This window comes from Phoca vitulina, unplaced genomic scaffold, assembly GCF_004348235.1.
Source record: "Phoca vitulina isolate PV1807 unplaced genomic scaffold, GSC_HSeal_1.0 scaffold9, whole genome shotgun sequence".
Taxonomy (NCBI): Eukaryota; Metazoa; Chordata; class Mammalia; order Carnivora; family Phocidae; genus Phoca; species Phoca vitulina.
The window spans coordinates 16524061-16535395 of NW_022589712.1; the positions used below are offsets into that span (position 1 = coordinate 16524061).

General features: G+C 43.9%; 1 protein-coding gene across 1 annotated transcript in view; it reads left to right on the forward strand.

The window, feature by feature from the left end:
• LRP11 (LDL receptor related protein 11) overlaps positions 1–7667 on the forward strand; it is a 44527-nt gene extending 36860 nt beyond the window's left edge. Inside the window, exons 6-7 of the mRNA XM_032407670.1 lie at positions 643–738; positions 5269–7667. Coding sequence (XP_032263561.1) covers positions 643–738; positions 5269–5423 — 251 coding nt within the window. The 3' untranslated portion in view covers positions 5424–7667. The remainder of the gene's footprint in view (positions 1–642; positions 739–5268) is intronic.
• The last annotated feature ends 3668 nt before the right edge of the window (positions 7668–11335 follow it).

An 11335-nucleotide genomic window follows, 5' to 3' on the forward strand; every position in this document is an offset into this window, starting at 1 on the left:
GCCCCGCGTCGGGCTCCCTGCTTGATGGGAAGCCTGCTTCTCCCTCTGAACCTCCCCTCTTTCGTGCTCTCTCTTATTCTCTCTCTCAAATAAATAAAAAAGGGAGAGAGAGAGAGCGCACAAGCAGGGGGAGTGGGAGAGGGAGAAGCAGGCTCCCCACTGAGCAGGGAGCCCAATGTGGGACTCGATCCCAGGACCCTGGGACCATGACCTGAGCCCAAGGCAGGCGCTTAACCGACTGAGCCACCCAGGCTCCCGCTCACTGTTCATTTTTTAAAGAAAAACCTCTGTGGACTGCTTCTGCTTTCTGTGGTACGAAGTCCAGAGATTACCCTTGACTTTTGAAGCCAAGGCCTCTCCTTCACCCTCCAGGGTCAGGGCGCCGGTTGGACTTCCAGTGCCTTCTGCCTCTTCCCCTTTCTCTGCCCGCGGTTTTGTTCTAGCCCCATCCTCCACATTGCTAAACCGGTCACGTGAGCTGTCCAGTGGATTAGTATCCGACACACACCTAGGTTTACTAGAGAAATAAATTCTGTAAGTCCTTTAAATCCATCCTAAAAAAATAAATAAGGCTGTATTTTCAGGTCTGTTTCCTGAAGTTTCTGCTGTACCTTCCGTATATGTTCTATTTGTTTCCTGTAGATCGTGGCTCCTCAGGGAAGAACAGAAAAGAAGAAAATTATATTTTTGAGTCCAAGAGCGATCGAGGAGGAGGGGAACACCCGGCCCCAGAAACAGGTAAATGTGTAACTTGGAAATTCATTGCAGAGTATAGACATCTGCCGAATGCCAGATCCTCTAGCTGCAGTTACCAGATGCAGCTGCAGGAGTCACGACCGGATCTGTGGGTCGGAAGAACGGCGCGGTTCTCCCCTCCTCTGTCAGGCTGCCTCGCTGGGCTCTTAAACTAGTAACCTCACGTCTTCGGACCTTGGCTTCCTCTTTTAGAAGTTGATTGGACTAGATTATCATTATATTCCCTCCCAGGTGTAACATTCTGTGGGAAGAGCAATACTCACGCACAGGGGTTAAGAACATGGGCTCTAGGGGCGCCTGGGTGGCCCAGTCCATTGAGCGTCTGCCTTCAGTTCAGGTCACGATCCCAGGGTCCTGGGATGGAGCCCCTCATCAGGCTCAATGGTCGGCGGGGAGCCTGCTTCTCCCTCTCCCTCTGCCTGCCACTCCCCCTGCTTGTGCTCTCTCTCTCTCTCTGACAAAAAAAAACACAAAAAACTCAAGCTCTAGAATCTGATGCCAAGGTTCAAACCCTTGCTCCACCACTAAACTCTATGACCTGGGGTGGGCGATTTTCTCTCTCTGGACCCCAGTCTCCTCATTAGTAAGAGGGAGATAACAACTCTCACTGCCTCAGAGTTGTTAGGGAGGATGAATGGGACAGTTAAACCATTTAGCACACTGTGTGGCTCATACAGTGACCCAGATAAACGGTGGCTATTATGTTTGAGTTAGTTATACTACAAGAGTAAAGATCTTAGAGTACCTAGTTCTCTCCAGCATACTCGAGCGATAAAGACCCAAGACAATAAGAATGAGGAAAGAGTGTTGGAGGTCGAGGAAATATTTAGTGACTACAAGAAGAATACCATAATTCCATGATTTTGGTGGTTTTTAATGAGAAAGAAAACACATTCGACATAGTTCTGTAGAAAAGTAGGTTTTAGTCCTAAATCCCACGAACTAATTAGTAAAAGAAGATTTAGGAGAACAAAAGATGATTCTTAAATTATAGATCTGAACGTGGAGAAGGCTTTCTCTTTACCCTAGAGTGTTCTTTGTAAAATCTGGACAACATTAAAGTATAACCGTTAACCAACAGATGGCCAGAATAATCCAGACCTCAAGTACCTAGATGCTGCTCAGTCTATAGGCCTGCTGGACTTACCCTGGCCCCAGATATTTGAATAAAAAGGGCCCTGTCGCCCATGGACACGTAAAAGGAAACCAGGCCTGCCCGGCCCCCATGGCTGGCTGTATGCAGAGTCTCCGTTCTAACTGCCCATTGCCCGTTCCAGTTGTTATGTATTATGAACGTCACTCCCACTCATACGAGCAGAATACCCAATTCATCTCCTTAGCTGGTTCCTGAGAAAATTATATCATGATGTGTTTTATAAGGGGTTAGAAAATTTTAAATCTCCAAATACCCAAACTAAAGACAATGAAGAAACCATGCCAAATGAGTATTGAAAAGTCTAGAATAATTTGCAGTATTGTAGCAAGTTCTTTATGGGAGATTTCATTTTCCTTGTATTCAAAGCATTACACAGAAATCAATTTGACAGTTTAGCCAGCTCATCTCTGACTTGGCAAACAGAAAATTCGCCGAGATGGTGTGTCTGCTCTGTTGTTACCATGCTGCATCTGCACCCCAGACCTGGGATTGGGATCTTCAAGCACAGCCCCGTTCACTGAGGCCTAAGCACCGGTGCTCATCCTTATGCAAAATAACACACATTTAGAAGGGCAGCCTCTAGTCCTTTCCCTGCCCTGAACTAGCAGAGTGATCATCCTCAGCTACTCATCCCCAAACGTGAACATTCATCTGTTTGCCCCCACCCCGCTTCCTTTCCTTCAGTACTAAAGGAAGGAGCGTCCCCTCTTTCCAAGGTCAGTCTCCCCCTGACCTTGATACAAGCCCCTAATCTTCTCAGGTACGTTTCTCCATCATTGATTAACTCTCCTGTGTTTTGTTTTGTTTAAGATTTTGTTTATTTATTTGACAGAGAGACACAGCGAGAGAGGGAACACAAGCAGGGGGAGTGGGGGAGGGAGAAGCAGGCTTCCCGCCGAGCAGGGAGCCCGATGCGGGGCTCGATCCCAGGACTCTGGGATCATGACCTGAGCTGAAGGCAGATGCTTAACAACTGAGCCACCCAGGCGCCCCAACTCTCCTGTGTTTTTAATCTCTTTCTCTACTGGCTCGTTCCCCCAACAGCTGCAGACACTTTCAGATCTCTCCCAACACATAAAAACAAAATAGCATCCCTCAATCTTCAGTCTCCCTGAAAAGAATTTCTGATTGCTAAGTCCCTTGGCCTCTCTGGGCTTCACCTCACTTGACCCCTTCTTAGCATTTGGTTCAGCCAAGTGCTTCCTTGAGAGTCTTTTCCCTGTGCTTCCGAGGCTCCCCTCTCCCTTGGCTGCGCTGCCACTTCTCTGATCCACCTCTTTCTGTTCTCTTAGGTTGTCTTTTGTTGGCCCTCCTAAATGTTGGTGTTTCCTAGGGCCCCTCTCCTGGCCCTCCTCCTCCTCCCTTGCTCTCTGGCAATCTCATCCACTTTGTGGCTGCAACCACGACCTCGACACTAAGGACTCTCACATATTTAGGCCCAAATAATCCAGAAACCTATGGGGCACCTGGGTGGCTCAGTCAGTTAAGCATCTGACTCTTGATGTCGGCTCAGGTCATGATCTCAGAGTCGTGATATCGGCTCTGTACTCAGCAGTGAGTCTGCTTAAGATTCTCTCTCTGTCTCTCCCTCTGCCCCCCACCCACCATGGGCGCGTGCTCTCTCTCGCCCTCTCTCTCTCAAGTAAATAAATAAATCTTTAAAAAAAAATTCCAGAAACCTAAAGAAAATTCTACCTGAATCATGTATAGGCATTTCAATCCAAAAATGTCAGAAAATACATTTATCTCCCCCACCCACCCCAAAGGAGCTCCATCATATATTTAGACCACTGGAGCAAAAATCCTATGAACTGGATACACAAACCACTCCTTTTACATCTGCACTTCTTATCTAATTCTGTCACAGTAATTATAGTACTTAATGGTGTTTTTTCACTTAAATGTTTGTCTACCCAGACCTGAAGTCATTAAAAATCATGATCTCATTTCCCTTTTGAAGTTCTGTACGGTGGTGGGTCTGGAGCTGCCCTGCCTGGGGCCCTGTCCTCGCTGCGCCACTGACCTGACAAGCTCAGACAAGTCACTTCATTCTTGATATCTTAGTTCCTTCGCTTGCAAAATAGGTATAATAATAGTACCAACTCAAATGGTGGTTCTGAGAATTAAATGATTTATACCATAAAGCACTTAGAAGAGTGCAGGCGCCTGGGTGGCTCAGTCGGTTAGGCGTCCAACTCTTGGTTTCGGCTCAGGTCATGGTTTCAGGGTCATAGGATCAAGCCCTGTGTTGGAGTCTGCTTAAGACTCTCTTTCTCTCTCTCTCTCTCTCTCTCTCTGTCTAAAATAAATAAATAAATCTTTAAAAAATATATCATTCTTTAAAAAAAAAAAAAAAGGCACTTAGAACAGTGCCGGGACTCTGTAGCATGGGCTTATCATCTTTGGTCACCAGCACTGAGCTCAGTGTCAAGCACATAGCTCTGACTGAACACTGCATGAGTGAAGAAAGGAACGAGATGAAAGGTTATAGAATCAGCTTATGCGATGGGCATTTTTATCCCTCTAATTCCATGAGCTGGCAAGACCCCTGCAGCTAAAAGTAGCTCCACCATATCGTCTCCAAGCCTGGTCTGACTCCAGAGTAGATCAGACTAAGAATAGAGCCTGCTGAGCTTGATAAGGAAGACTGAGCCGGGGCACACCCTGTCCCTTCCAGACTTCTACTGGCCTCGAAAGGCCGCTCCTCGCTTCTCGTCTGGGTGTCTAGGACGCAACCCCCAGGAGAGACCCTTTGAAGGAGAATGAGAGAGATTTTTTTCTTCAAGTACCCTTAGCCAGAATTACACCAGCATAGTTTGCAGTTGGCTCTCAACAGTGGATCTTACTGGCTGAGGGTAGGTTCTCTGGATTTCGAAAAGAAAATAAATTTCTTAAAACCCTACAAGAAGTCAGGAATTAGTCCATACTTATTCTGAGAGAATGATCATGGATGGATCCACAAATATCATCTGTGACTACGATGAACATGCTCCTGTGGCTGCCATGTCTTCACCGCTGTCCACTCAGAGTCTGTTACAGGGGGGCTGAGGGGGATCCGGCTGCAACCTTGGTGCCCACTGACGCTACCCACATGTTGTAGGAACCCGGTACAGAATCTGGTTTGAAAGAAGCCTGGGTTTGAGAACTACGCCTGCCATTTATAAACCAGGTGCTCTTAGACCCATGACTTAATCTCCACACCTTAATCTGTAAAATGGCGATAGTACAAGTACCTACGTAATGGAGTCGTTCAGATGAACTAGAACAGTGCCTGCAAAGTGCTCATCGTACCGTAAACTGTGGCTCTATTGTGGCTGATCACTGACCTGCCCTGTTCATGTCTAACCGCTTCACAGGTGCGGTTCTACCCCTGGCCCTGGGCTTGGCCATCACGGCGCTGCTGCTTCTCATGGTCGCGTGCCGCCTACGCCTGGTGAAACAGAAGCTGAAGAAAGCTCGTCCCATTACGTCTGAGGAATCGGACTACCTCATAAATGGGATGTATCTGTAATAAGTGTCACTTAAATAGCTGGGGGCGACCATGTTTTCCTTATAATTTAGCCATAGATTGGTTCTGGATATTTATAACCTCTTTGGTTTGAACTGGGCTAAGAAAAATACTGAAACCCCAGAATATTCTGTAAACCCCAAACCCTTTTTTTTTATTTATTGTAGAAAGAGTTTCTTTGGGGAGTATGTGAAATGTTTTGAAATTCAGAGAGGAGTCTATATGAGTAAAGACTCACAAATCTAATTCTGACTTAGGTAAGCTGTCCCTGAAAAATAGCAATTTGCAGTGAGCCAAGGCAGAAAATCCTGGTTCTCAAGGAGTGGCCTTCGAATGGCAACATTAACCCTTTACCTTTTAGAAGCCAACCATTGGCCCCCAGCAGCCCTGGGCCACTTTACGTGCAGCTTTCTCTTGTTCGGAGGCCTTCTTGTTCCAGTGCTCTCCTTTCTCTTCTCCCCTTCAAAACCTATTTCTGAGAATGGATCTCAAGTGAGTTTAGACCTTCAATGAGATGCTCCCTCTGGCAGGAATGTCTAAAGTATAACCCTCGTGAGCATGTCGAGGAGGTGTCAGGGCAGGTGAGTGTGAGTTTATCCCAGGGCCTCTGACCTCAGGTCCCTTGGGTGGCTGCCCCCTCAGGCTTGCCTTTGGGAGAACACACCCTGACTTCAGATCACGTGGTCCTGCAGGGGGGCAGGACGTCATGGTGACAGCAGAGGAGGAAGTCAAACGTTTGAACGCAAACTCAGCTGAGGGCAACGTGCCAGGACGACCATTAGTACTTTCTCGAATCTACTGGACACTGCTAGATGGTCCAGGACACAGCAGCTTTATTTATACAGTCACTGGTTTTCAACAGGACTCTGTGTCGATGGAAGAGAAAAATGCATTCAAATTGAAAAGCAGAACACTGAGTAGATTTCTAGGGGCAGCTTTTGTAAAAATGTCCCATGTTTAAGTATCAGCAGGTTCTTTCATCCAATGGAATAGGCCAGTTTTCTCCCATCATTTGTTTAGTGCTGTAAAATGTTATAATGTGCAATCGGCCAATGCCAGGCTTACGTATTCCCAGAGCATAAAGCAGTCTTGCACAAATTCATCTTTACAGAAAACTGGCATCTAGTTTAGCATCTTTCCCCTTTTAATCAATCCGTAGGATTTTAAAGGCAAATTATTCCCATCATCACTTCATGCCGGGATTACACACATCCTAGAAATCATTCTCCTGAGAGGAATCTATCATGCGGTGCCTGTCTACACTCACGTGATGTTACTATGTATATAATATGGCTTTTTATCAGAACTGGCAGATCTTCTAAAATACTTGAAAACACTATAGAACACTTTATTTTCAGACTGAGGTAAGTTGTCCCTTTAGCAAAGGGCTTAATCTGGGTCAGAAATATAACAGACTACATTAATAAACGGAAAGTTAGTTCTAGAAAAACAAAGAAATTGGTTACTTTTATTTCCCAAGAGGTCCAAGCATTTTGTTGAATGTTTAGAATTGAGCAAAGATTTAAAGTTCTCCTCAAGAGCAGACTGGAGAAATGCCTGTGTGGATGAACTTCGGATATCTGTGCTCTCTGTGTGCTGCTTGGCAGTTTGCTTTTCTAGAGAAGGGTCACCCATAGCCATACCCAATGAAAGTAAAACCGATGAGGCATGCATCTTTCGGCACATCTTTTTATACATGAAGAAATTAAACACAGTTTAGCATTGCTATGGTGTTGAAATACTTGAGAAAATATGTCCATATCCATGTGTACAATATCCCTTTAATAAATTTTATTTTATTCTTATGCCTTTTTAAAAATAACCTTTTAATTTAATCATCATCATGAGTTGCTATTATTTACTGAGCTGTTACTATATCACCTGAATTTAATCATATCAACCTTATCTTGCAAAGGGGGAAATTAAGAATTAAAGAAGGAGAATCAAGGCCTCAAAATAGTTACATTGTCAGGTGGACTGAATGGGACTTTTTAAAGTTACCTTACCTGTGAGTATCTGATTGGAGGAGTTCTGCATCTAAGGTAATTTAAAAATACTTTTAAAGGGAGGATTGTCCACAACTTACTGCTCAAACATGTTCTTGTGTCTCACGTGTCTTTTCCTGAGAGAGAAAAGGCCCATGTAAGCCACCTTTCAGAAAATGTACAGCTGGGCACCCAGGTGGCTCAGTCGATGAAGTGTCTGCCTTCTGCTCAGGTCATGATCCCGGGGTCCCAAGAATCGAGTCCCGTGTCGGGCTCCCTGCTCAGCGGGGAGTCTGCTTCTCCCTCTGGCCCTCCCCCATCTCATGCTCTCACTCTCTCTCAAATAAATAAATAAAATCTTAAAAAAAAGAAAAGAAAACATACAGCTTCTTTGCTCTAATTCTCAATACAAGTAGACAACAGCTAGTCTCCATCCCTCCCCAAGCATTTGAATGTCTCCAGTTGCTCGAGGATCAGATTTGTTCTCTTCCATGGGAAGACAACAGAGTGTCTTCGTCTTTCTCCTGCTGCCTTTTCATCATCTGTGACTTGGCCACACCATTCACCTTCGCACTTACCAACCCTCCTCAGCCACTGACGGCTGTTGCATGTTGTTCTAGATTTTTCCGCAACCCAAATGCGGAGATGTATATTTCTATTCTTCAGTTTTAGGGTTCAAGGCAGACCTTGCTGATGACTTCCCTGGACACCACGTATGGAAACGTACCGCGGTGTGGTGTGCCCAGGAGCCCGGGCGCCGGGCTCTGTCGCCCGCCTTCTGTCTGCATCACAGCAATGATGCCATGTAACAGAAGCATCCCAGCCTGAGATTGGCATTTGGGGTCTCTGTTAAGTTTATTGTCCCCAATTTCATGTTTGGGGATTGCACCACTTTGTTCTTATCAGAGTGACTCCAATTACTTCTTTTCTGGACTCCAGGTTTTCTGCAGCTGTTGGCATTGAAACTGAATGACAATTTCTAATGAAAAACACTGCCCACATCATATAGAAAGAGGGAAAAGCCTAGCTTGCAGTTTGCTGTTCACAAGTGTTCTCATCTCCCTGGCTTTTTAAGCAATTGTGTTGCTGCCTTTTTCTTGGGGACTGGCCCCATTTTTCTCAGCTCTCTGATCTTGCTCAATTCTAGAATCCAAAATAAAGTACCTATTTCATGGCTACTTGGATAGCAAACAGTTTTTTGTTTTTGTTTGTTTGTTTGTTTGTTTTGGTTAAATATAAAATCACCAAGGATGAAAATAAGGTTAGAAGCTGAATGTGTCCAGGGGCGCCTGGATGGCTCAGTCGTTAAGCGTCTGCCTTTGGCTCAGGTCATGATCCCGGAGTCCAGTTCTGCGGGAAACCTCCTCCCTCTCCCACTTCCCCTGCTTGTGTTCCCTCTCTCGCTGTGTCTCTCTCTGTCAAATAAATAAAATCTTAAAAAAAAAAAAAAAGCTGAATGTGTCCAGAGATGAGCTGATTAGAACCGAGCTTTCTCCCTTTGCTTCATGTAGGTCTCTCTCAGTGTGTCTTCATTCCTACTCATTTTAATTCTCCCATCACCTCAGTTCTGAGTCTTGTATGTGAGTTACCACACTGTAAATTGGAAAGAGATCAACATACAGTATCATTCAGCTTAAGGATATTTTTATACAGTCATTTCAAAACTTAGGAAACTTCTCAAAACACACTTTTAAATTTTTTTAAGTTTTATTTAAGTAATCTCAACACCCAACGTGGGGCTCAAACTCAAACTCAAACCCCAAGACCAAGAGTTGCATGCTTTTCTGACTGAGCCAGCTAGGCACCCCTCAAAACACATTTTAAAATTATTTTAACTTTCCCAAAAAGCTTAGGGAAAATTGTATTGAGTATATGGACTTAAACAAAAAAGTTCTTTTATTTTCATTCATCATTTCATATGACTGAAGACCCAAAATTCCAAATAAATCAAAAAGCTATGTTCTCATATTTAATAACAAAGCAGTTTCACAGATGAAAACAGAGATTTAGAAATATCTCTAAATGTGTAATCTAGAGATGTATGTGTAGAAGAATGAAGAAATCAGAACAATGAACTGTGCAATCTGAGATCGTGCCTTCAATGTTGTTTGCTGTTGAGGGGAGATGGTTTGACACTCGACACCCCCACTTGTAACTTCCGGCCTGCTTGATCCAACTCTGTTCCCTACAAGCTAATCGCATAAAGGAGCCAAGATCCTAAAGAAGGCAGGTATTTTTCCCCAGAAAATATCTTTTTTTATAAATTATTTACAACTGACACAGTTGTGTTAACATGGAAATGCTACTTTCATCTTTCATCTACAGGCTCTTTCATCTACAATGTAATTTCTAAGCTAAATCTTGACAGGATTATCACCAAAAACCTAAATAAATAGGGCTGGTAAAAAAAAAAAAAAAAAAAAAGACTCCTTGTGATGTGATCCTGTGGGGGTGGGGCACAGTGATGTGTTTGGGGAGTGGAAATTCAAATATAAATGTCCTCAGCTGCCCCAGACCCCTGGGTTGCTGCACTCTCATATTTAAAATGTCTTCAGAGTTGCGATCACCTGCCCTTGGGACAAAAAGTATTCTTGTGATGCCCATCCTATTAGGACACTCCCACTGAGTAAGAATGAGTTCTTCAGCTCCAGCAGCCCTCGGATGTCATGTCAGGAAAGGAAGGGAGGGGAAAGGAAAAGACAGAGAGAGGAAGAGAGGGATTCCCCGGCTCCGGATAGCATCTATGGGAACTAGAAGTCAGATGTTTTCTCTTCCACCAAGTAAGGGAACGCTTCATGGAGTCCTGGCTCAGACGTCACAGTTAGATACAAAGGTGAAGTCTGAGGACGGGAAGTAACACCTACTATTACAGCACTGGTAGAAGGATTAAAGATAAGGAAACTGTTGGATTTGTTTCATTTTTATGATATTACAGGACACAGACGTGAATTTCTGCGGGCCACGTGGGCCAGCCAGTTTTCTTCACGCAGGGTTTTCTTACCGGCCATATATTTGAGCCACCCTTTTAAGTACAAATGGGGACAAAACATGGTCATCTTCTTGAAAAATGGTAGGAGAACTCAAGAGACATGAAACTGAAATCTGATCAGAACACTTTGGTTTGCTAGTGCTTTAAATAACTCAATAAAATTTGTAGGAAGTGATGATTTATACCCTCAAAGACTTAGCACTTACCTAAGTTATTGGCCTTTTGAACCCCATTTAGAACATTTAAAAAATTACCGATGTTTGATATTTTGTTTACAACATTAGTATTCAATTACCATTGTCAATATGAGCTCTTTTCGTGCCATACCAAACTATGGGAAAATCTGTTAACATTTAGCTGAAAACTAGAAACACCTCCCTCTCTAATGAGGGAGAAGCTCTATTTCTTGGCTGACAATCCGATGCTAAGAATGGTTTCAAAAAATTCATGAGCATTACATTATTTGTTATCCTATTTTAAAATACATTGATTTTTTAAAGATGCTTTAGGATAGATACATTATAGTCAACTTAAAAAGTGTAACTGACTTGGGTGCCTGGGTGGCTCAGTTGGTTAAGCGACTGCCTTCGGCTCAGGTCATGATCCTGGAGTCCCCGGATCGAGTCCCGCATCGGGCTCCCTGCTCAGCAGGGAGTCTGCTTCTCCCTCTGACCCTCCCCCATCTCATGTGCTCTCTCTCGCTCTCTCTCTCTCTCAAATAAATAAATAAAAAATCTTTAAAAAAAAAAAAAAAGTGTAACTGACTTTTTTTTTTTAGCAATGGCTATTTTTAAAAATTAGGGCAATGGGATTTTAAATATTTGCACAATGTATTATTTTCCTAAAATGTCATTTTTTTTCCCTAATGTTACTGATTGGGAAAGAGTTGAAACCCTCATTAGAAACTGGAATTCTTGGGACACCTGGGTGGCTCAGTCGTT